Here is a 26,959-nt window from a genome sequence, read left to right as displayed (position 1 = left end):
CCATGTACACAAAGTCTACTCCCGGATAGATTTCTTTGTTCTGGGTAGGGCGCTCATCCTGAGGGTGGAGGGGACGGAGTATTCGGCTATAGCCGTTTCGGACCATGCCCCGCACTGGGTGGAACTGGAGCTGGGAGAGGAGAGGGACCAACGCCCGTTCTGGCGGCTGGATGTGGGACTGCTGGCGGACGAGGTGGTGTGTGGGAAGGTGAGGGGGTGTATCGAAAGGTACTTGGAGGCCAACAACAACAGGGAGGTGCGAGTGGGGATGGTATGGGAGGTGTTGAAGGCGGTGATCAGGGGAGAGCTAATTTCCATTAGGGCTCATAGGGAGAAGACAGAGGGTATGGAAAGGGAGAGGTTAGTGGGGGAGACTTTGAGAGTGGACAGGAGATACGCAGAGGCCCCGGAGGAAAGATTACTTGGGGAAAGACGACGGCTCCAGACGGAGTTCGACCTGTTGACCACAGGGAAGGCGGAGGCACAGTGGAGGAAAGCGCAGGGGGCGACCTACGAGTATAGGGAAAAGGCTAGTCGGATGCTGGCACACCAGCTCCGTAAGAGGATGGCAGCGAGGGAAATAGGGGGAGTCAAAGATGGAAGGGGAGCCACGGTTCGGAGTGCGACGAAAATAAACGAGGTATTCAAGACCTTTTATGAAGAGCTGTACAGATCCCAGCCCCCAGCGGGGGAAGAGGGGATGAGACGATTCCTAGATCAGCTGAGATTCCCGAGGGTGGAGGAGCAAGAGGTGGCTGGTTTGGGGGCACCAATTGGTTTGGAGGAGCTGAGCAAGGGTTTGGGGAGCATGCAGGCGGGGAAGGCCCCGGGACCGGACGGATTCCCGGTGGAGTTCTACAGGAAGTATGCAGACCTGTTGGCCCCGCTACTGGTGAGGACCTTTAATGAGGCAAGAGAGGAGGGGACCCTGCCCCCGACAATGTCAGAAGCGACAACGTCTTTGATCCTAAAGCGGGACAAGGGCCCACTGCAATGTGGATCGTACAGGCCGATCTCGCTCCTCAATGTGAATGCAAAGTTGCTGGCAAAAGTGCTGGCCACGAGGATCGAGGACTGTGTCCCGGGGGTAATCCACGAGGACCAGACGGGATTTGTAAAGGGCAGGCAACTAAACACCAATGTGCGGCGGCTCTTAAACGTGATAATGATGCCATTGGAGGAGGGAGAGGCGGAGATAGTGGCAGCTATGGACGCGGAGAAGGCCTTTGACCGAGTAGAGTGGGAGTACCTCTGGGAGGTGCTGCATAGGTTTGGGTTCGGGGTAGGGTTTATCAATTGGGTTAAGCTCCTTTACAGAGCCCCGATGGCGAGTGTAGTGACGAACCGGCAGAAGTCGGAGTACTTTCGACTGTACCGAGGGACGAGGCAGGGGTGCCCCCTGTTTCCCCCTGTTGTTCGCATTGGCGATCGAACCACTGGCCATGTCATTGAGGGAGTCTAATAAATGGAGGGGGGTGGTCCGAGGGGGAGAAGAGCATCAGGTGTCGCTATATGCAGATGACCTGTTGCTGTACGTGGCGGATCCAATGGAGGGGATGGTGGAGGTCATGCAGACTCTAAGGGAGTTTGGGGAGTTTTCGGGCTATAAGCTCATTGTAGGGAAGAGTGAGCTCTTTGTATTACAGGCGGGGGACCAAGAAAGAGGGAGAGGGGACCTACCACTGAGGAGGGCGGAGGGGAGCTTTCGGATCTGGGGATCCAGATAGCCAGGAGTTGGGGGACACTACATAAACTGAATCTGACGAGGTTGGTGGAGCAAATGGAGGAGGATTTCAAAAGATGGGACATGTTACCGCTCTCGCTGGCGGGTAGAGTGCAGTCGGTCAAAATGGTGGTCCTTCCGAGGTTTCTGTTTGTGTTTCAGTGACTTCCCATTGTGATCATTAAGGCCTTTTTTAAGAGAGTAGGCAGGAGTATTATGGGGTTTGTGTGGGCGAATAAGTAAGGAGAGGGTTCTTGGAACGCAGTAGGGACCGAGGAGGGTTGGCGCTGCCAAACCTGGGGAGCTACTACTGGGCAGCAAATGTGGCGATGATCCGCAAGTGGGTTATGGAGGGAGGGGGCAGCATGGAAGAGGATGGAGACGGCGTCCTTTAAAGGAACGGGCCTGGGGGCGTTGGTGACGGCACCGCTGCCGCTCTCGCCGACAAAGTATACCACGAGCCCGGTGGTGGCGGCAACGCTAAGGATCTGGGGCCAGTGGAGACGGCACCGGGGTGCAATGGGAGCATCGGTGTGGTCCCTGATCAGGGGTAACCACCGGTTTGTCCCGGGGAAGATGGACGGGGGTTCCAGAGCTGGCATCGGGCGGGGATTGGAAGAATGGGGGACCTGTTCATCGACGGGACGTTTGCGAGCCTAGGGGCACTGGAGGAGAAGTTCGAGTTACCCCCGGGAAATGTCTTTAGATATATGCAGGTGAGGGCTTTTGTGAGGCGACAGGTGAGGGAATTCCCATTGCTCCCGGCACAAGAAGTTCAAGATAGGGTGATCTCGGGTGTATGGGTCGGGGAGGGCAAGGTGTCGGAAATACACCAGGTGTTGAAAGAAGAGGGGGAAGCGCTGGTAGAAGAGTTGAAGGGTAAATGGGAGGAGGAGCTGGGGGAGGAGATCGAGGAGGGTCTGTGGGCTGATGTCCTAGGTAGGGTTAATTCCTCCTCCTCGTGTGCCAGGCTCAGCCTGATACAATTTAAGGTGGTCCACAGAGCGCACTTGACGGGGGTGAGGTTGAGTAGGTTCTTTGGGGTAGAGGACAGATGTGGAAGGTGCTCAGGGAGCCCGGCGAACCATGTCCATATGTTTTGGTCATGCCCGGCACTGGAGGGGTTCTGGAGAGGAGTGGCGGGAGCAATATCTCAGGTGGTGAAAGTCCGGGTCAAGCCAAGCTGGGGGCTAGCTATATTTGGAGTTGTGGACGAACCGGGAGTGCAGGAGGCGAAAGAGGCCGGCATTATGGCCTTTGCATCCCTAGTAGCCCGGCGAAGGATCTTGCTAATGTGGAAGGAGGCGAAGCCCCCCAGCCTGGAGAAATGATATGGCTGGGTTCATAAAGTTGGAGAGGATTAAGTTCGCCTTGAGAGGGTCTACGCAGGGGTTCTACAGGCCGGGGAGGGGGGGGGGGGGGACTGCCTGGGAGGGTGGATGAGCAAGAGATAACATGAAGGGTTGGGGAAACTGGCACGTACGGGAGAGGGCCAGTGTACAAAGCTGTGTAAATATATCATTTTGCCATGTATATATCTTGCTCTGCGCGATTTCTCATTTTTTTCATTACGAGGGGGGGGGGGGGGGGGGGGTTATTGTTTGTAAGGGAGAAAAATTGTGTTAAAAACTTTAATAAATATATTTATTTTAAAAAGGAAGGGTCAATGCTAACGCAAAATGTGCCAGGCTTAGCCTGATCCAATTTAAGGTTGTTCACCGGGCTCACATGACAGTGGCCCAGATGAGCAGGTTCTTTGGGGTGGAGGATAGGTGTGCCAAGTGTGCGGGAGGGGGGGCCAGCGAACCATGTCCACGTGTTCTGGGCATATCCAAAACTGAGGGGATTTTGGCAGGGGTTTGCCGACACCATGTCCACGGTATTAAATACGAGGGTGGTAATGAGACTGGAGGTGGCGATTTTTGGGGTATCGCAGGACCCGGGAATCCAGGAGGAGAAAGATGCAGACGTTCTGGCCTTTGCTTCCCTGGTAGCCCGGAGGCGCATATTGCTGGCATGGAGGGACTCAAATCCCCCGAAATTGGAGACCTGGCTTTCAGACATGGCAGGCTTCCTCTGCCTGGAGAAAATTAAGTTTGCCATGAGAGGGTCTCTGCTGGGGTTCGCCCGGAGGTGGCAACCATTCGTCGGCTTCCTCGCAGAGAACTAATCGTCAGCAGAAAGGGGTTCATCTGTTCTAAAACTTTTCCCCATGCACTTTAAACCTATGTCTCCTAGTACTTGACTCTCCTACCCTAGGAAAGAGCATCTGCCTATCCACTCTGTCCATGCCACTCATAATCTTTTAGAACTCTATCAGATCAGCTCTCAACCTCCGTCATTCCAGTGAGAACAGACCGAGTTTATCTAACCTCTCCTCATAGCTAATGCCCTCCATACCAAGCCACATCCTAGTAAACTGCTTCTGTACCCTCTCCAAAGTATCCACATCCTTCTAGTAGTGTAGCGACCAAAGTTGTACACAATATTCCAAATGAGGCCTAACTAAGGTCCTGTATAGCTGCAACATGACTTGCCAATTTTTATATTCAATGCCCTGCCCGATGAAGGCTAGCATGCCGTATGCCTTCTTGACCACCTTATCCATATGCGTTGCCACTTTGTGATCGGTTGACATGCACGCCCGGATCTCTCTGCCTGCCAGTACTCACAAGAATTCTACCATTTATTGCATAATTCCTACATGCATTGGACCTTCCAAAGTGCTTACCTCACACTTGTCCAGATTAAACTCCATCTGCCATTTCTCCACCCAAGACTCCAACCAGTTTATATCCTGCTGTATCCTCTGACAATCCTCTTCACTATCCGCAACTCCACCAATTTTTGTGCCGTCTGCGAACTTACTAATCAGACCAGTTACATTTTCTTCCAAATCATTTATATACACCACGAACAACAAAGGCCCAAGAACTGATCCCTGTGGAATGCCACTAGTCAGAGCCTTCCATTCAGAAAAGCACCCTTCCACTGCTACTCTCTGTCTTCTGTGCCCAATCCAGTTCTGTATCCAACTTACCAGCTCTCCTCTGATCCCATGTGACTTCACCTTTTGTACCAGTCTACCATGAGGTGCCTTGTCAAAGGCTTTACTGAAGTCCATGTATACAACATCTACTGCCTTTCCCTCATCTATCATCTTTGTCACTTCTTCAAAAAATTCAATCAAATTAGTGAGGCACGACCTCCCCTTTGCAAAACCATGCTGTCCATCACTAATAAGTCCATTTGTTTCCAAATGTGAGTAAATCCTATCTCTAAGAATCTTTTCCAATAATTTCCCTACCAATGATGTAAGGCTCATCGGCCTATAACTTCCTGGATTATCACTGCTGCCCTTCGTAAACAGTGGAACAACATTGGCTACTCTCCAGTCCTCTGGAACTTCACCTGTAGCCAATGAGGATACAAAGATTAAGGCCCCAGCAATTTCTTCCCTTGCCTCCCGCAGTATTCTGGGGTAGATCCCATCAGATCCTGGGGACTTATCTACTTTAATGCTTTTTAAGATGCCCAACACCTCCTCTTTATTAATATCTACATGACTCCAAATATCTACACACTCTACCCTATACTCCTCATCCACCAAGTCCTTTTCTTTTGTGAATTAATTAGAGTTTTCGACCATCAAAATCTCATTTCCTTTCAAATCTCATCAAATTCAAAAATACTGAATTACTTTATAGATTATTGCATGTCACATTGTGCAAGTTTATTTTCTTGCTATCCTGTTTCTTAAATTATATAAACAGACATACTTTGCAAAATAATTGAATTACATTCGTCGATGACAAATACTTATTACAAACAATAACATTGTAAAGGCAGGTAGATTCCTATTTATGTTGCTCTTGTCTTTTTAAAATTATATTTACACAAACTCCTGCTAAATTAACATTTTATAGAGATACACTATTTGTAGTAACTTCTGTGATCTAAGGAGCAACAGTTTATCTAATAACCTGAAATATGCAAACTACTTTTGTTTTAATTAAAATTTGTCTTACGGGATTTTTAAAATTGAAATATATTGGGCGGAATCCTGAGCCCACACTCACTGCCCACGGGATCAGGGGTGAGGGCGGAAAACTTCGAGAGAATTGGGAAACACGATTCTTGGGGCGGGGGGGGGGCTCACCTGGAAAGGGATGCTGGGATGAATGTTGGGGGAGTTGAGTGTGTCAGGTGGAGCCCCCTAGGCCTCGGTCATATGTGCTCGGGGCCATTTGGCTTCAGCGCTGGTTGGGGAGCCCTTTAAAGATGGCACTCCGATTTCTTGGAGCCAGTTCCCAGCTCCAAGAAGCCCCACCCCACCAGAGTGATGTTGTAAACCACGTCCATGCAATTCTTCTGGCAAAGAGGCTGAGGATTCTGTGAGGAAACTGGTTTGCGGAACTAGAGAGTTCCACGCAAATTTTTTTTTTTAAATTTAGAGTACCCAATTCATTTTGTCCAATTAAGGAGCAATTTAGCGTGGCCAATCCACCAAGCCTGCACATCTTGGGTTGTGGGGGCGAAACCCACACAAACACGGGGAGAATGTGCAAACTCCACACGAACAGTGACCCAGTTCGGCACCGTGAGGCTACAGGGCTAACCCACTGCACCATCGTGCTGCCCACGCAAATGTTCTGTGTGAGACTGACACTGTCAAATTCTGGTAAGATTCCACTTTAGCTCAGTGGGCGAGACAGCTGGTTTGTGATGCAGAACAAGGCCAGCAGCATGGGTTCAATTCCCGTATCAGCTGAGAAATCTGAATTCTCCCTCGGTGTACCCGAACAGGCGCCAGAATGTGGCGACTAGGGGCTTTTCACAGTAAGTTCATTGCAGTGTTAATGTAAACCTACTTGTGACAATAAAGATTATTTATTTATTTATTTTAGTAAGGGCTCAACCACTTTACCACCTAAGTGCTCTCAGACGATAGATCATCGACTTGAAATGTTAAGTCTAGCAATATCTTTTGGTTTTAATTCAGACTTTCAGAAACCACAGTATTTTGCTTTTGCATTTGATATTGTTGCAGCTTTATAATACACTGACACCAATTACTAAACATTACTTCACTCAACATATCATGTTAGCAACAGAGAAGATAGTTTCCTAAAACTGCCATGCCTATAGTTAATCATATTTAGTAATAGTTCCAAGAGTATAATAAAAAGCAATCTGTCATTAGCTTCAAAACTCACCAAAATCATAATATTTTCAACATACACTATTGACAAATAAAATGCAGCTCAAAACAATAAACCATCTTTTTTTACAAATGTACAATCCTGCAATCTTACCTGCATTATTGAACATCTTGTTTTTTACTATCACTTGATAGGTATTTAATGCTTCTGCATACATGTCATTAGCTGCATATTGGCTGGCTAAATTGAAAAGTACCTAAGGAAAATAAATTCACAATTAAAAATAAAGCTGTACAACGTTAATACTTTCACTAAAATCAATTAAAAACATTATACAACGAGTCACTGCTTAAAGTTGTAATTGCATCTTAAAGTGCAACTTTAAGATAATTTCAAGGGTCTGGACCAGAACTCCAATATTGGTTTAGATCCCGGACTGGAACCCAACTATCTGCATTTGGTATGACTGTGAGGAAATGTTACTGCATCACAGGAGTGATAATATCAACAGTAGAAAGTTTCTATATTAAAACAAACTTTAATTTTAACACAGAATTAAGCACATTAGCAACAAAGAAATAGCTTTACAATTAACAGTTGCAACATCTTAACTTGCCTCCTGAAACCTGCCTCTACATTCCAATTAAACAAACACATATATTTCAAATACCACTTATGTATAAAGTTAATAACCAGGTTTTACTTGCTTAATAATCAAGTTTACTTGCTTATCTTGGTACAGAGTCTTTGGAGAGACACATTTTAGGACCGGGCTGAAAACACTTCATGCTCAGCTTCGATTCCTGTAGGCAAATGCCTTTTCCAGACAGACCTGACCCCTCCCATTAGCTATACCAGCTGTCTCTCTCTCACCAATTCACTCTCTCTTTCATCACTTCCCTGCCCAGCTCTCCCACTCACTGCTTCCTTTCCCAAACTCTCATTGTGAGTAAGGATTCAGGAGAAGGGCAAAAAGAGGGAGGAATTGAAGGAGAAAGAGAGGAACTGCAAGTGGGTGGATAGAGAAGAGAAGCAACGAGCTGGGGAGTCGATCAGGGAAACGAGTGGAATAGTCAGGAAGGGGAGAGTTGGGGAAGTCGCAATATTAAATGTGCATACTGGCCCTATTATATCTGCCACACTAAAGCAAAATGATGCTGAATGAAGCAACCTAAAGGGAAATGAACAAAATGTACATTGCTACAACTCCATCAGTACAGCTCCAACCATATAAATTAATTTCCTATTAAATATAGTTGAAACTACACCAAAATTTTAACATTTTCAGTGTCATTTGCTTGAAAATGCTTGTAAATATTTGCTTTAGTCATATTCTGGTAATCGGTGTTAAGAATCGTATTTGGGCCCGATTTTAACCTCACAAAAGCATTTCATAGACATCGAGTGATGGCTGTCATTCAATATCCAACTCACTGAATAAGTAAGATCCAGGTTGATGTGATCTGAAGATGCTGTTTGCTCTCTCTGTCTCACCAGTATCCTCTCCTTTCTCCCTGCTTCCTTTGCTTTTTCCAGAGCCTTAAAACGATACAAAAGGAATTATGTATAGTTTAAAAGTTTGAATCTAAATATCACATATGTCTCAAATAAAACTACTGAAAACTCAACAGGCTATGCATCAATTTTTGAAATTCGTATTAGACCCTAAACACTACAGACATTGAGGGAACAAAATTAAATAATTTGGCCAAATGCTAACTCACATTCCCACTCAAGTCAGCTATTGAGTTGCACTGGCAGATACATGTAATGGCATCTCAGCCAGAAAATGAGGAAAGTATTTGTTTTTAAAAAGAGATACTTTAATATTGGGGAAGACAAATCAAAATAATTTACATTTGTTTAGTATCTTTGATGTAGAAAAATATCTCAATGTGAAAGAGGCAAAAAAGAACCGAACACCACACAGTGGTAAGATAAGGGTTCAGAATTATTACAAAGGCAGGATCAAGAAGAGATCAAGACGAGAACTGTTCTGAAGAGTCACATTCAACTCAAAACGTTAATCCTGTTGCTCTTTTTAAAAAAATATTTCTTTATTCTCCTTTTTCACATTTTCTCCCAAATTTACACACACCAACAATAAACAATGATCAGTACCAAATATGTCAATCCCAATATCAATAACAACAATCCCATCCTCCCACCAAACCACAAACATCCATTTGTATGTTCACATAAACAAAGGACAAAAAGGAATCAGGAATCACCCATAGCCACCATTAACACACACCACCCCCCCTCCCCCCAACCCTCCCACCCCCACCCCCCCAACTAATGTTCGATGTTATCCAGTTCTTGAAAGTGCATAATGAATAATGCCCATGAATTGTAGAACAACTCCATCCTTCCCCTCAGTTTAAACTTAACCTTCTCAAGAGTCACAAATTCCAACAGGTCCCCCCGCCATGCCAGGGTGGAGAGGTTGCTCTCCATCCCATCAGGATCCGCCTTCGGACAATCAACGAGGCGGAGGCTACAACATCTGCCTCCGCACCCGTTTCCAACCCTGGCTGGTCCGACACCCCAAATATGGCCTCCCGGGGGCCCGGGTCCAGTTTCACGTGCACCACTTTAGAAAATACCCTAAAAACCTCCTTCCAGTAATCCTCTAGCTTTGGACAGGACCAAAACATATGAACATGATTAGCGGGCCCTCCCCCGCAACGCTCACACACATCTTCTACTCCTTCAAAGAATCGGTTCATCCTCGCCCTCGTGAGGTGCGCTCTGTAAACCACTTTCAGCTGTATCATCAGCCCCTCGCGCACGAGGTGGAGGCATTCACTCGCCGAGCACCTCACACTAGAACCCCGCCTCCATATCCTCTCCCAACTTTTCCTCCCACCTTGCTTTGATCCCTTCCAGTGGTGCCTTCTCCTCTTCCAAAATAGCCCCGTAAACCGCTGACACTACCCCCTTCTCCAGTCGCCCTGTCGTCAGCACCTCCTCCAGCAATGTGGAGGACCGGCTCCACCGGGAAGCCCTGTATCTCCTTTCTGGCAAAATCTCGAACCTGCTTTTATCTAAAAATTTCCCCCTGTTCCAGCCCATACTTCGCTTCCAGCTCCTTCTGTCCTGCAAACCGACCCCCCAGAGAAACAAATCTTTTAGTGTCTTAATCCCCTTCTCCTCCCATTTCCGAAAATTTCCATCCCACCACCATGGCTCAAATCTGTGGTTCCCCCGAATCGGCATTTCCATTGACCCTGCCCCCAAACTGAAGTGTTGGCGAAACTGCCTCCAAATTCTCAATGAAGCTATTATTACTGGACTCCCGGAGTACTTACCCGGCGCTATCGGGAGCACGCTATTGCTCGTGCTTTCAATCCCGACCCCCTACACAAACTCTCCTCCATTCTCACCCACTGGGACTCAACACCTCTTTTTTTTTTTTAAATAATATTTTATTGAAAATTTTTGGTCAACCAACACAGTACATTGTGCATCCTTTACACAACATTGTAACATTGTAACAATACAGATAATAATGACCTTTTTTAAATTTAAACAAAAACAACAACAAATAAATAAATATTAAATAACAAAAAATAAAAACTAGCCCTAATTGGCACTGCCTTGTCTCAGGCCACACCCCCCCCCCATCCCTCCCCCCCCCCCCCATCCCTCCCCCCCCCCCCATCCCTCCCCCCCCCCCCATCCCTCCCCCCCCCCCATCCCTCCCCCCCCCCCCCCATCCCTCCCCCCCCCATCCCTCCCCCCCCCCCATCCCTCCCCCCCCCCCCCATCCCTCCCCCCCCCCCCCATCCCTCCCCCCCCCCCCCATCCCTCCCCCCCCCCCCCCCCATCCCTCCCCCCCCCCCCCCCCCATCCCTCCCCCCCCCCCCCCATCCCTCCCCCCCCCCCCCCCATCCCTCCCCCCCCCCAAGTCCTGGGCCGCTGCTGCTGCCTTCTTTGTTCTCCCCTATCTATCTTTCCGCAAGATATTCGACGAACGGTTGCCACCGCCTAGTAAACCCTTGAGCCGACCCCCTTAGGACGAACTTAATCCGCTCTAACTTTATGAACCCCGCCATATCATTTATCCAGGTCTCCACCCCCGGGGGCTTGGCTTCTTTCCACATTAGCAATATTCTGCGCCGGGCTACTAGGGACGCAAAGGCCAAAACATCGGCCTCTTTCGCCTCCTGCACTCCCGGCTCTTGTGCAACCCCAAATATAGCCAACCCCCAGCTTGGTTCGACCCGGACTCCTACTACTTTCGAAAGCACCTTTGTCACCCCCATCCAAAACCCCTGTAGTGCCGGGCATGACCAAAACATATGGGTATGATTCGCTGGGCTTCTCGAGCACCTCGCACACCTATCCTCCCACCCCAAAAAATTACTGAGCCGTGTTCCAGTCATATGTGCCCTGTGTAATACCTTAAACTGAATCAGGCTTAGCCTGGCGCACGAGGACGACGAGTTTACCCTGTTTAGGGCATCTGCCCACATCCCCTCCTCAATCTCCTCCCCTAGCTCTTCTTCCCATTTCCCTTTTAGTTCGTCCATCATAGTCTCCCCTTCGTCTCTCATTTCCCTATATATATCCGACACCTTTCCGTCCCCACCCATTTCTTTGAGATGACTCTGTCCTGCACCTCTTGTGTCGGGAGCTGCGGGAATTCCCTCACCTGCTGCCTCGCAAAAGCCCTCAATTGCATGTACCTGAATGCATTCCCTTGGGGCAACCCATATTTCTCGGTCAGCGCTCCAGACTCGCAAACTTCCCATCCACAAATAGATCTTTCAATTGCGTTATACCTGCTCTTTGCCACATTCCATATCCCCCATCCATTCCCCCCGGGGCAAACCTATGGTTGTTTCTTATCGGGGACCCCCCCAGTGCTCCGGTCTTTCCCCTATGTCGTCTCCACTGTCCCCAAATCTTCAGTGTAGCTACCACCACCGGACTCGTGGTATAGTTCCTTGGTGAGAACGGCAATGGGGCTGTCACCATAGCCTGCAGGCTGGTCCCCCTACAGGACGCCCTCTCTAATCTCTTCCACGCCGCTCCTTTCCTCCTCTCCCATCCACTTAATCACCATTGAAATATTAGCGGCCCAATAATACTCACTTAGGCTCGGTAGTGCCAGCCCCCCCCTATCCCTACTACGCTGTAAGAATCCCTTCCTCACTCTCGGAGTCTTCCCGGCCCAAACAAACCCATGATACTCTTTTCTATCCTTTTGAAAAAAGCCTTCGTGATCACCACCGGGAGACACTGAAACACAAAAAGGAATCTCGGGAGGACCACCATCTTAACTGCCTGCACCCCTCCCTGCCATTGACAATGCTACCATATCCCATCTCTTGAAATCTTCCTCCATCTGTTCCACCAACCGCGGTCAAATTTAGCCTGTGCAATGTGCCCCAATTCTTAGCTATCTGGATCCCCAGGTAACGAAAGTCTCTTGTTACCTTCCTCAACGGTAGGTCTTCTATTTCTCTACTCTGCTCCCCTGGATGCACCACAAACAGCTCACTCTTTCCCATGTTCAATTTATACCCTGAAAAATCCCCAATCTCCCCAAGTATCCGCATTATTTCTGGCATCCCCTCCGCTGGATCCGCCACATATAGTAGCAGATCATCCGCATATAAAGATACCCGGTGTTCTTCTCCTCCCCTAAGTATTCCTCTCCATCCCTTGGAACCTCTCAGCGCTATCGCCAGGGGCTCAATCGCCAGTGCAAACAGTAATGGGGACAGAGGACATCCCTGCCTTGTCCCTCTATGGAGCCGAAAATATGCCGATCCCCGTCCATTCGTGACCACACTCGCCACTGGGGCCCTATACAACAGCTGCACCCATCTAACATACCCCTCTCCGAACCCAAATCTCCTCAACACCTCCCACAGATAATCCCACTCCACTCTATCAAATGCTTTCTCGGCATCCATCGCCACTACTATCTCCGTTTCACCCTCTGGTGGGGCCATCATCATTACCCCTAACAACCTCCGTATGTTCGTGTTCAGCTGTCTCCCCTTCACAAACCCAGTTTGGTCCTCATGAACCACCCCCGGGACACATTCCTCTATTCTCATTGCCATTACCTTGGCCAAGACCTTGGCATCTACATTGAGGAGGGAGATTGGTCTGTAGGACCCGCATTGTAGCGGATCCTTTTCCTTCTTTAAAAGAAGCGATATCGTTGCTTCTGACATAGTCGGGGGCAGTTGTCCCCTTTCCTTTGCCTCGTTGAAGGTCCTCGTCAGTAGCGGGGCGAGCAAGTCCAAATATTTTCTGTAAAATTCAACTGGGAATCCGTCCGGTTCCCGGGGCCTTTCCCGTCTGCATGTTCCTAATTCCTTTCACCACTTCTTCTACCGTGATCTGTGCTCCCAATCCCATCCTTCCTGCTCTTCCACCTTGGAATTTCCAGCCGATCCATAAACTCCATCATTCTCTCCCTCCCATTCGGGGGTTGAGCTTCATACAATTTTTTATAAAATGTCTTAAACACTTCATTCACTCTCTCCCGCTCCCGCTCCGTCTCTCCATCTTCGTCTCTCACCCCCCCTATTTCCCTCGCTGCTCCCCTTTTCCTCAATTGGTGTGCCAGCAATCTGCTCGCCTTCTCTCCATATTCATACTGTACACCCTGCGCCTTCCTCCATTGTGCCTCTGCAGTGCCTGTGGTCAGCAAGTCAAATTCCACATGCAGCCTTTGCCTTTCCCTATACAGTCCCTCCTCCGGTGCTTCCGCATACTGTCTGTCCACCCTCAAAAGTTCTTGCAACAACCGCTCCGTTCCTTACTCTCCTGCTTCCCTTTATGTGTCCTTATTGATATCAGCTCCCCCCTAACCACCGCCTTCAACGCCTCCCAGACCACTCCCACCTGAACCTCCCCATTGTCATTGAGTTTCCAAGTACTTTTCAATGCATCCCCTCACCCTTAAGCACACCCCCTCATCCGCCATTAGTCCCATATCCATTCTCCAGGGTGGACGCCCTCTTGTTTCCTCCCCTATCTCCAAGTCTACCCAGTGTGGGGCATGATCCGAAATGGCTATAGCCGTATATTCCGTTCCCTCACCCTCGGGATCAATGCCCTACCCAACACAAAAAAGTCTATGCGTGAATAGACTTTATGGACATAGGAGAAAAAACGAGAACTCCTTACTCCTTAGGTCTACTGAATCTCCACGGGTCCACCCCTCCCATCTGCTCCATAAAATCCTTAAGCACCTTGGCTGCTGCCGGCCTCCTACCAGTCCTGGACTTCGACCTATCCAGCCTTGGTTCCAACACGTGTTAAAGTCTCCCCCCATTATCAGCTTTCCGGTCTCTAGGTCTGGGATGCGTCCTAGCATTCGCCTCATAAATTGGCATCGTCCCAATTCGGGGCATACACGTTTACCAACACCACCATCTCTCCCTGTAATTTGCCACTCACCATCACGTATCTGCCCCCGTTATCCGCCACTATAGTCTTTGCCTCGAACATTACCCGCTTCCCCACTAATATAGCCACCCCCCTGTTTTTCGCATCCAGCCCCGAATGGAACACCTGCCCTACCCATCCTTTGCGCAACCGAACCTGATCTATCAGTTTCAGGTGCGTTTCCTGTAACATGACCACATCTGCTTTAAGTTTCTTAAGGTGTGCGAGTACTCGTGCCCTCTTTATCGGCCCGTTAAGCCCCCTCACGTTCCACGTGATCAGCCGAGTTGGGGGGCTTCCACCCCCCCCCCCCTTGCCGGTTAGCCATCATCTTTTTCCAGCTTCTCGCCCAGTTCCCACGCGGCTGTATTTCTCCCAGACGGTGCCCCCCCGCCCATCCTTTCCCGCACCCACTCCCCCCTTTCCCCAGCAGCAGCAACCCAGTAATTCCCCCCTCCCCCCCCCCCCCCGCTAGAACCCCCCGCTAGCGTAATTACTCCCCCCATGTTGCTCCAGAAGTCAGCAAACTCTGGCTGACCTCGGCTTCCCCCGTGATCACGGCTCGCCCGTGCGGCGCCCCCTCCTTCCTGCTTCTCTATTCCCGCCATAATTATCATAGCCGCGGGAACCAAGCCCGCGCCTCTCCCTCGGCCCCCGCCTCCCATGGCCAACGCCCCATCTCCTCTCCCTCCCCACCTCCCCCATCACCACCTGTGGGAGAAAGAAAAGTTACCATACCGCAGGATTAATCATACAATCCCTCTTCGCCCCCCCCCCCCCCCACTCGTCCCACCACTTTGTCCAAACGTTCATTTTCGTAGTCAATCATTCCAATTTTTCTTCTACAATAAAAGTCCACGCTTCATCCGCCGTCTCAAAGTAGTGGTGCCTCCCTTGATATGTGACCCACAGTCTTGCCGGTTGCAGCATTCCAAACTTTATCTTTTTTTTTGTGAAGTACCGCTTTGGCCCGATTAAAGCTCGCCCTCCTTCTCTCGCCACCTCCGCACTCCAATCTTGATAGACGCGGATCACCGCGTTCTCCCATTTACTACACCGAGTTTTCTTCGCCCATCTAAGGACCATTTCTCTATCCTTAAAACGGAGAAATCTCACCACTATGGCTCTGGGAGCTTCTCCTGCTCTCGGTCCTCGCACCATAACTCGGTATGCTCCCTCCACCTCCAACGGACCCGTCGGGGCCTCCACTCCCATTAACGAGTGCAGCATCATGCTCACATATGCCCCGACGTCCGCCCCCTCCACACCTTCAGGAAGGCCAAGAATCCTCAAGTTGTTCCTCCTTGCGTTATTTCCAGTGCCTCCAACCTCTCCACAGATCGTTCTGGTGTGCCTCCTGTATCTCCGACTTCACCACCAGGCCCTGTATGTCGTTTTCATTCTCTGCTGCTTTCGCCTTCACGACCCCGAAGCTCCTGCTCCTGGGTCTTTTGTTCCTCTTTCAGCCCTTCAATCGCCTGTAATATCGGGGCCAACAACTCTTTCTTCATTTCCTTTTTTATCTCCTCCACGTAGCGTTTCAAAAACTCTTGTTGTTCAGGGCCCCATATGAAACTGCCACCTTCCGACGCCATCTTGGTTTCTGCTTGCCTTCCTTGCCGTTGTTCCAAAGGATCCGCTGCAATCCGGCCACTTTCCTCTCCTTTTTCCATCCGTGTCCAGGGGGAACACCCTTCTGGTTTACCGCACGGTGTTTTCAGCCGTTAAAATTGCCGTTGGGGCTCCTATCAAGAGCCCAAAAGTCCGTTTCACAGGGAGCTGCCGAAACGTGCGACTCAGCTGGTCATCGCCGCACCCGGAAGTCCGGGAATCAACACCTCTAATCCAGCTCCGCACCATCTCCACATTCGCCGCCCAGTAGTAATACATCAGGTTCGGAAGACCCAAACCCCTGTCTACCTTCCCCTCTGTAGCAGCCCCTTTCTAACTCTGGCCACCTTCCCTCCCCATATGAACAACGTAATCCTTCCCTCAATCTCGCTGAAAAAAGCCTTTGGCAGGAAAATCGGCAGGCATTGAAAAATAAACAGAAATTGCGGCAACGCGTTCATTTTAACCGCCTGTACCTGACCCGCCAGTGACAGAGGGAGACCATCCCACCTTGCCAGATCAGCTTTTACTCTCCCCACCAAACTAGAAATGTTGTACCTGCAGAGCCCCCCCCCCCCCCCCCCCCACTCGCGGGCAACCTGCACCCCCAGGTTCCTAAAGTGAGTCCCTGCCCTACGGAATGGCATCCCCCCCCCACCCCTGGCCGAGGCACCACAAAATACTCACTCTTGTCTAAATTTAGTTTGTACCCCGAGAAAGGCCCAAACACTCGAAGCAGCTCCAGTATTCCACCTATTGACACACTTGGTTCCGACACGTATCACAGCAAGTCATCGGCATAAGCTCTATGCTCTATCCCCGCACCCCCCTCGCACTGTTCCTTTCCATACCCTCAAACTTCTTAATGCGATGGCCAATGGCTCAATCGCGAGTGCAACCAGCAGAGGGGACATAGGACATTCCTGCCTAGTCCCACGATAGAGAGAAAAGTATCTCGAGCTGATGTTGTTTGTGCGGACACTCGCCCTCGGCTTTACCCAATTCACAAATCTTGGTCCAATCTCAAACCGCTCCAGAACTGCCATCAAGCATCCCATGCTACCCGGTCAAACGCCTTCTCAGCGTCCAATGCCACAACCACCTCTGCTTCCTTCCCCTCTGCCTGCCCATAACGACGGTGAATACTCTTCTAATGTTTGAAAAGAGCTGCCTCCCTCTCACGAACCCCGCCTGATCTTCACCCATCACCTTCGGGAGGCACTCCTCCAGCCTACCCGCCAGTACCTTCGCCAATACTTTTGCGTCCACATTCAGAAGTGATATGGGCCTATACGACCCACACTCCGTCGGATCCTTGGGCGAGATTCTCCGACCCCCGCCGGGTCGTAGAATCACCGGGGGCTGGCGCGAATCCCGCCCCCGCCGTTTACCAAATTCTCCAGCACCGGAGATTCGGCGGGGGCGGGAATCGCACCGCACCGGTTGGCGGGCCACCCACTCTCCGGCCCGGATGGGCCAAAGTTCCGCTGCTAGAATGCCTGTCCCGCCAGCGTGGATTAAACCACCTACCTTACCGGCGGGACAAGGCGGCGTGGGCGGGCTCCGGGGTCCTGGGGGGGGCGCGTGGCGATCTGGCCCCGGGGAGTGCCCCCACGGTGGCCTGGCCCGCGATCAGGGCCCACCGATCCGCAGGCGGGCCTGTGCCGTGGGGGCACTCTTTTCCTGCCGCCCTCGCCACGGTCTCCACCATGGCGGAGGCGGAAGAGACTCCCTCCACAGCGCATGTGCGGGGATGCCGTGAGCGGCCTCTAACGCTCCCGCGCATGCGCTGCCCGGCAATGTCATTTCCGCGCCAGCTGGCGGGATGGAAATCAGTCCGGCGCGGGCCTAGCCCCTCAAGGTTAGGGCTCGGCCCCCCAAGATGCGGAGGATTCCACACCTTTGGGGCGGCGCGATGCCCGACTGATTTGCGCCGTTTTTGGCGCCGGTCGGCGGACATCGCGCCGATACCGGCGAATTTCGCCCCTTATCTTTTTTTATAAATCATTTTTATTGAAGTTTTCACAAAATATCAACAACAAAATGTAAAAGGAACCCAATAGAATTAAATACGAAACAAAATAAAACAACCCTGTGCCCCCCTCCCCCCTATACATAAATAATAAATTAACACCCCGAATTAACACATAGCAAACATATACACCCCCTCAGATCCCCCAGTAGAGACAAACAAAAATAAAGTAGAACCCCCCCCCCATCCCCCCCGGCTGGGTTGCTGCTGCTGACCATTGTCTATCGTTCTGCCAGGTAGTCCAAGAACGGTTGCCACCGCCTGAAAAACCCTTGCACTGATCCCCTTAAGGCAAATTTCACCCTCTCCAATTTAATAAACCCCGCCATATCGTTGATCCAGGATTCCACGCTTGGGGGCCTCGCATCCTTCCACTGAAGGAGAATCATTCGCCGGGCTACCAGGGACGCAAATGCCAGAATACCGGCCTCTTTCGCCTCCTGCACTCCAGGCTCCCCTGCAACCCCAAATATTGTAGAGCCCCCAGCCCTGTTTGACCCTGGATCCTACCACCCTCGACACCGTCCTTGCTACGCCCTTCCAAAACTCCCCCAGCGCTGGGCATGCCCAGAACATATGGGTGTGGTTTGCTGGGCTTCCTGAGCACCTAACACACCTGTCCTCACCCCCAAAAAACCGGCTCATCCTTGTCCCGGTCATGTGTGCCCTGTGCAGCACCTTAAACTGTATGAGGATGAGCCTCGCGCACCAAGAGGAAGAGTTCACCCTCCCAAGGGCATCTGCCCACGTCCCCTCCTCGATCTCCTCCCCCAACTCCTCCTTCCACTTGCCTTTCAGCTCCTCCATCGAGGCCTCCTCCTCCTCCTGCATCACCTGGTATGTAGCCGAGATCTTCCCCTCTCCAACCCAACACCCCCCCCCCCCCCTCCCCCCCCGTGCATGGCAGCAGCAACAGGCCTCCACAGCGAGGCCCCCACTTCCCCTTGTGCCGCCTCCATTGCCCCCAGATTTTGAGGGTAGCCGCCACCACCGGGCTCATGGAGGGAGCGGCAGCGGCACCATTTCCAGGGCCTCCAGACTCGTACCCTCACAAGACGCCGTCTCCGGCCTCTTCCATGCAGCCCCCTCCCCCTCCATCACCACTTGCGCACCATCGCCACATTGGCGGCCCAGTAGTACCCACAGAGGTTGGGCAGCGCCAGCGCCCCCCCATCACTACTCCGCTCCAGGAACACCCTTCTCACCCTCGGAGTCCCTCGCGCCCACACAAACCCCGTTATGCTCCTGTTGACCCGCCTAAAGAAGGCCTTTGGGATAAGAATGGGGAGGCACTGGAACAGGAACAAAAACCTTGGGAGCACCGTCATCTTGACTGACTGCACCCTACCCGCCAGGGACAGCGGCAACGCGTCCCACCTCTTAAACTCCTCCTCCATTTGCTCCACTAGCCTCGTGAAATTAAGTCTATGCAGGGCCCCCCAGCTCCTGGCCGCCTGGACCCCCAAATACCTGAAGCTCCTCTCTGCCCTTTTTAGTGGGAGTTCGCCAATCCCCCTCTCCTGGTCCCCTGGGTGAACCACGAAAAACTCGCTCTTCCCCATGTTGAGCTTGTACCCTGAGAAATCCCCGAACTCCCTGAGGATCCTCATTACCTCCGGCATTCCCCCCACCGGGTCCGCCACATATAGCAGCAAGTCGTCTGCATAAAGCGACACCCTATGCTCCTCCCCACCCCACACCAACCCCCTCCAGTTCCTCGACTCCCTCAGTGCTGTAGCGAGGGGTTAAATCGCCAGTGCGAAGAGCAGGGGGCAGGGGACACCCCTGCCTCGTCCCTCGATGCAACCAAAAGTACTCAGATCTCCTCTTGTTCGTGGCCACACTCGCCATCGGTAATCCTTATCTTTTTTTAGCAGCAGGGAAATCGATGCCTGCCCCAAAGTTTGTGGCAACACCTCCTTCCCTATCGCCTCTTCAAACATCCACACCAACAGGGATGCCAGCTTATCCTTGAATTTTTTATAATATTCCACCAGAAATCCATCTTGCCCGACTGCATCCTCCCAATCGCATCCTTTATCTCCTGCTCCACTATCGCTCCTTCTAATGTAGCCCTGACCCCCCTCCCCTAGCCTCGGGTACTCCAACCCATCTAGAAATTCCTGCATCTCACGGTCCCCCCCAGGTGGCTCTGACCTGTATAACCACTCATAAAATTCCTCAAAAAACAGCTGAACACGAATATACGGAGGCTGTTAGGGGTAATGATGATGGCCCCACCAGAGGGGGAAACGGAGATAGTAGTGGCGATGGATGCCGAGAAAGCATTTGATAGAGTGGAGTGGGATTATTTGTGGGAGGTGTTGAGGAGATTTGGTTTTGGAGAGGGGTATGTTAGATGGGTGCAGCTGTTGTATAGGGCCCCGATGGCGAGCGTGGTGACGAATGGACGGGGATCTGCATATTTTCGGCTCCATAGAGGGACAAGGTAGGGATGCCATGCCCTCTGTCCCCATTATTGTTTGCACTGGCGATTGAGCCCCTGGCGATAGCGTTGAGGGGTTCCAAGAAGTGGAGGGGAGTACTTAGAGGAGGAGAAGAACACCGGGTATCTTTGTATGCGGACGATTTGCTACTATACGTGGCAGACCCGGCGGAGGGGATGCCAGAAATAATGCGGATACTTGGGGAGTTTGGGGATTTGTCAGGGTATAAATTGAACATGGGGAAAAGTGAGTTGTTTGTGGTGCATCCAGGGGAGCAGAGTAGAGAAATAAAGGACCTACCGTTGAGGAAGGTAACAAGGGACTTTCGTTACCTGGGGATCCAGATAGCCAAGAATTGGGGCACATTGCATAGGTTAAATTTAACACGGTTGGTGGAACAAATGGAGGAGGATTTCAAGAGATGGGATATGGTATCCCTGTCACTGGCAGGGAGGGTGCAGGCGGTTAAGATGGTGGTCCTCCCGAGATTACTCTTTGTGTTTCAGTGCCTCCCGGTGGTGATCACGAAGGCTTTTTTAAAAAGGATTGAAAAGAGCATCATGGGTTTTGTGTGGGCCGGGAAGACCCCGAGAGTGAGGAAGGGATTCTTACAGCGTAGCAGGGATAGGGGAGGGCTGGCACTACCTAGCCTAAGTGAGTATTATTGGGCCGCTAATATTTCAATGGTGAGTAAGTGGATGGGAGAGGAGGAGGGAGCGGCGTGGAAGAGATTAGAGAGGGCGTCCTGTAGGGGGACTAGCCTACAGGCTATGGTGACAGCCCCATTGCCGTTCTCACCGAGGAACTACACCACAAGCCCGGTGGTGGTGGCTACACTGAAGATTTGGGGACAGTGGAGACGGCATAGGGGAAAGAATGGAGCCTTGGGGGGGTCCCCGATAAGAAACAACCATAGGTTTGCCCCGGGGGGAATGGATGGGGGATATGGAATGTGGCAAAGAGCAGGAATAACGCAACTGAAAGATCTGTTTGTGGATGGGAAGTTCGCGAGTCTGGGAGCGCTGACCGAGAAATATGGGTTGCCCCAAGGGAATGCATTCAGGTATATGCAACTGAGGGCTTTTGCGAGGCAACAGGTGAGGGAATTCCCGCAGCTCCCGACACAAGAGGTGCAGGACAGAGTGATCTCAAAGACATGGGTGGGGGATGGTAAGGTGTCAGATATATATAGGGAAATGAGGGACGAAGGGGAGACTATGGTAGATGAACAAAAAGGGAAATGGGAAGAAGAGCTGGGGGAGGAGATCGAGGAGGGGCTGTGGGCAGATGCCCTAAGCAGGGTAAACTCGTCGTCCTCGTGTGCCAGGCTAAGCCTGATTCAGTTTAAGGTATTACACAGGGCGCATATGACTGGAGCACGGCTCAGTAAATTCTTTGGGGTGGAGGATAGGTGTGCGAGGTGCTCGAGAAGCCCAGCGAATCATACCCATATGTTTTGGTCATGCCCGGCACTACAGGGGTTTTGGATGGGGGTGACAAAGGTGCTTTCAAAAGTAGTGGGGGTCCGGGTCGAACCAAGCTGGGGGTTGGCTATATTTGGGGTTGCACAAGAGCCGGGAGTGCAGGAGGCGAGAGAGGCCGATGTTTTGGCCTTTGCGTCCCTAGTAGCCCGGCGCAGGATATTGTTAATGTGGAAAGAAGCCAAGCCCCCGGGGGTGGAGACCTGGATAAATGACATGGCGGGGTTTATAAAGCTAGAGCGGATTAAGTTCGTTCTAAGGGGGTCGGCTCAAGGGTTCACCAGGCGGTGGCAACCGTTCGTCGAATACCTCGCAGATAGATGGAATGGAAAAAAGAAGGCAGCAGCAGCAGCCCAGGATCGAGGGGGGGGGGGAGGAACCAGAAGGACTCTCAGGGTTGTTAATATATACTGTATAATATGTATAGGTCGTTGCGACAGATAATTATATATTGGACTGTTAAATTATATTTTTGGAGAGTGTTCCTTGTGATAAGGCAGTTGCCAATTAGGGTTAGTTTTCATTTTTGTTATTTATTATTTATTCATTTTTTTTGTTTATAAAATAGGTCATTGTTATTTGTGTTGTTATAATATTGTGTAAAGGATGCACAATGTACTGTGTTGGTTGACCAAAAATTTTCAATAAAATATTTATTTTAAAAAAAAAATTCCTCACAAACCTTGTTAATCAGATCCGGAGCCACCACCAGCTTCCCTGCCCTATCCCTCACCTGCACAACTTCCCCTTGCCGCTGCTTCCCTCCGGAGCTGACCTGCTAACATACCTGCCTTATCTCCAAGTTCGTAAACTGCACCCCTTGCTCGTCTCAGTTGGCGCACTGCCTCCCTGGTAGATAGTCGGTCAAAGCTCGCCTGTCGTTCCTTCCTCTTTTCCAGCTTTGCTGGGTCCCCATCCTCTGAATAACTCCTATCTACCTCCAACATCTCATTTATTACCCTCTGCCACTCTAACCTCTCCTCTTTGTCCACCCTGGCCTTAAACAAAATCACCTCCACCCTCACCACCGCCTTTAGAGCCTCCCAGACGACCACCTTCGACACCTCACCCGTCCAATTGAAACCTACATATTCCTTAATTACCTTTTCACTTTTGTCACAGAACACTTGGTCCCCCAAAAGTTCCACATCGAATTTCCACCCTGGCCTCTCCTCCAGCACCATATCCACCCAACACGGAGCATGATCTGACACTGCAATTGCCGAGTATTCCAACCCCTTAACCCCAGCCAGCAAAGCCTTCCCCACCACGAATATACCTTATGGGCTGCTGAGAAAAAAAAGAGTACTCCCGTTCCCTTGTGTGCAGAAACCTCCAAGGGTCCACCCCTCCCATTTCCACCATTAGCCCAGCCAACGCCTTCACCCCCACTGATGGGACCAGCGAGCACGGTTGTGATCTGTCCAACCTTGGCTCCTGCACCAAGTTCCAGTCCACCCCCACTATCAGTTTGTGTGTGTCCAAGTTGGGGATGGCCCCAAACACCTTCTTTGCGAATCCCACATCGTCCCAATTGGGGCCATATACACTTAACGGCGCCACTAACTTCCCCTCCAGCGCCCCTGTCACAATCACATATCTACCCCCTGATCTGCAACCACCTTCTTCATCTGGAAGCATACTCTTTTGCTGACCATTACCGCTACCCCTCAAGCCCTTCCGTCAAGTCCAGAGAGAAACACCTGACTAACCCAGCCCTTTTTAAGTCTCACCTAATCCTTCACCCGCAAGTGAGTCTCCTGCAGCATTGCTACATCGGCTTTCAAACGTTTAAGATGCGCAAGCACCCTTAACCTCTTGACCGGACCTCCTAACCCCCTCACGTTCCACGTGACTATCCGAACTGGGGGTCTCTCACCCCCCCACCCTTCTTATCCACCATCATCATACCACCGGGCCATGCCCTATGAGCCTGACCCGCCCCTATCCATTATTAACATCGAACCCCTTCCCCCCCTCCCAAAAACACCGCTACATTTCCTCTCAAAAAAACAGCTCCCAGCATCAATCCCTCCCCCCCCACCCCCTCGCTCGCCTCGTAGGCCCATCGAATCCTGCTAACCAGGCTCCAATGTCCGCAGCTCTCCTCACTCTGTTGCTCTTTCCACAAATGTTACAGCCTTGCTGAGTATTTCCAGCACTTTCTGTTTTATTTCAGATTTTCAGCATCTGCAATATTTTATTTTTATTTTGGAATAGATACATGAGGAACATAGCAGCAGGAGTAGGCCCACCAAGTCTGCTCCATCATTCAATACAATCATGGCTAATGGCTAACCTTCCACTTCTATGCCTTTTTCCCATGCTATCCCCATATCCCTTTATGTCATTGGGGATAGAGATCAAAATAAAAATGGCAAGGACAGAAATAATTAAGAGAGTTATTGTATATTTGACAAGTTTTCGATAAGTTACATCTTGTAAGGAGCATTGGGTAACAAGGAGAGCTTTGAAGTAACTGAGTTTGGAGGTCACAAAAGCATGGATAAAAATTTTGCGAGCAATGAAAGCAAGATGCATCAACCCTCTCTCAAAAGCCTCCTCCAAATCTGCAGCTTTGATCTTGCCTTGGAACAAGCTTCTAGGCTTCTTTCTTTTCCCCATTTACACTATTAGGCATCCAGTCGTTTTTGCATCAGTGAAACATTTTGGGTGGAATCTTCCTGTTGCAAATCAGATGGGAGCGGAGATGGGTCGACAAACAGAATAACCATTGAGTGATCGGCTGGAAATGCACTCCTATTTCTGCCCCCCCCCCCCCCTCCCCCACCATTTTTCCAAGGGCAGGAGTGGAAGCAGGTCACAAATAACCCATCTCAAGCTAATTTGCATAATGGAAGGTTCTTCTCAGATTTTGTGCAAGGTGGTTGGAGTTTTGCAGCAGTCAGGTTTTACACAAGCTGCATGGAGGTGGAAAGGTAAATCAAAATTTTTCAATTTATTTTTATTGAAGATTTTCATTTTTAACAAAATAACCATATAAAAACGGACATTACAAGTTTTTTTTGTTTTTTGTTTAAATAAATGAAATGCTTTTTTTTTCAATTAAAGGGGAATTTAGAATGGCCAATCCACCTGCCCTGCACATCTTTTGTGATTGTGGGGGTAAGACCCACACAGACATGATGAGAATGTGAACTCCACACGGACAGTGACCTGGGGCCGGGATCGGGGCCGGGATCAAAACCAGGTCCTCGGCGCCATGAGGCAGCAGTACTAACCACTGCGCCACTGTACTGCCCTAGGATGTTACAAGTTACAATATAAAAGAAACACAACCAGCAGGATGAATCACATCCAAAAAGGACCCACCCTCCCAACCATAAAAAAAACAAACTGGCGGCGACTAATTCTTTAAAAAAGGAAATTAATGGCTACTATCTCAGATAGAACCCCTCAACTGACCCCCTGACGGTGTATTTGATCTTCTCCAAATGCAAAAATTCCATGAGGTCACCCAACCAGGCCAAGGCACTGGACGGAGTAGGAAACCTCCACCCAAGCAGAACTCGCCTCCGGACTATTAACGAGGCAAAGGCGAGAACATGCACCTTCCCCCCCCCATCTGCAGTACTGGCAAGTCCAATACCTCGAAAATGGCCACCGAAGGACAACGGCTCCAGTCCAATGTTAAGAATTACTGACATGGGGACGAGATCGGTGGACTGCTACGACACCTAAATTTGCGCCAGTCCCGGAGCAATTCACGATCCTTTATTGGGCTAGCGCTGGCGCCACGTAGAACTCAATTGATTCCAATGAAAAACGGTGTCCAATTCACTGGGGTCAGGATTGCCACTCGAGAGGCTGACAAGCTGAAGCTGCATATTAGCACTCCACTCCCCACAAACTCTCATCCCAGCCAACAAGATGGCAGCATGGAAAGTGGCACCCCGGTTCACGGACGCAGAGCTCAAGACCTTGCAGGACGCCGTGGAGGAGAAGGGAGGCCACCCTGTTCATGGGGTGGGAAGGAGGCTGCCACCAGCTGCTGAACACCGGGCCTGGGCGCAGGTGGCAGGAGCTGCGGGCTTTACCGCCAGGACTGGACATCAGGGCAGGTAGAAACTGCACGACCACTGCAGGGCGGCCAGGGTGAGTAGGCAGCACCATGCCCCCGACATCAACCCCTGACACACACACACGTAACCGCCCACCTCCCCAGACCTAGAGGGTGACCGAACCCCACCCGCCAGCAGTGTGTGTGCACCAGACCCTGCATCACACGCCAGCACCCATACCGCCTGCCATGGCTGGGTGCCAGCTGCCCACCCCCTGTGCCGCACGCATCCGACTACCTAACATTTTGCTTTCTGCCTTCCCCCCTCCCCCCCAGGAGAAGGCGGCGCATAACCGCAGAGAGAGAGAAAACCGGAGGGGGACCACGAGACCTGCAGCCACTCATCGTCATAGATCAGTGGGCACTGGACTTGGTTGGTGGGCCCGGAGAGAAGGCAGTCGCCGAGGCGGAGGTCGTCATCAGGCAACCAAGTGAGCCGAGTTGCGGCGTCTCACTGGGACTCATGGCACGCCCCCATCACCCCAGCGCACCTCCCTCTCACCACCACACAACCCCCACACCATCCGCCACCCCGGCCAATGACCCAATCATGCAGGATCACCTGGCGATGAAGCAAACCCTTCTGGTGTCCCCTGACCTCAACCCCAAGTGGATTCCAGCGAGGAGTCAGCAACCAATAGTGACGTGAGCCCCCAAATGCTAGCCCGAGACAACCCGGAGCACCAGACCGGGGACAACACTGACTTTCCGTCACAGCTGTCAGCAACACCCTCCACCATAACAGAATCACTCACTATGGTTGGGCATGTTAGTGAAGAGGCTCCTGGGGCACTATTTGGTGTGCACCACACACATGCAACGGTATATCAAGTGGGGGGTAGGAACACCCGGGGTGGGGTGGGGGGGGGGGGGGGGGGGGGGGGGGGGCATTCACAGTGCAGCCCAATGCCAGGGACCAGATGTCGTCAAAGTGAGCCTCAGGCTTGTGGAAAGGGTGGTCCCATTGATAATGGAGATGCAGACACAGAATCGGGTACTACATGAT

At 51.0% G+C, this 26,959-nt stretch overlaps 1 protein-coding gene across 1 annotated transcript in view; it reads right to left on the bottom strand.

Moving 5' to 3' along the window:
* ift88 (intraflagellar transport 88 homolog) overlaps nt 1-26,959 on the bottom strand; it is a 188,848-nt gene that overhangs the window by 108,359 nt on the left and 53,530 nt on the right. Inside the window, exons 9-10 of the mRNA XM_072476831.1 lie at nt 8,320-8,424; nt 7,039-7,141 (exon numbers count right to left, since the gene is read on the bottom strand). Of these exons, the coding sequence (XP_072332932.1) occupies nt 7,039-7,141; nt 8,320-8,424 (208 nt within the window). The remainder of the gene's footprint in view (nt 1-7,038; nt 7,142-8,319; nt 8,425-26,959) is intronic.

The sequence above is a fragment of the Scyliorhinus torazame genome, chromosome 15, assembly GCF_047496885.1.
Source record: "Scyliorhinus torazame isolate Kashiwa2021f chromosome 15, sScyTor2.1, whole genome shotgun sequence".
Lineage (NCBI taxonomy): Eukaryota > Metazoa > Chordata > Chondrichthyes > Carcharhiniformes > Scyliorhinidae > Scyliorhinus > Scyliorhinus torazame.
The sequence above is the reverse complement of the archived record's forward strand: the minus strand, read 5'-3'. Positions and strand labels throughout refer to the sequence as shown.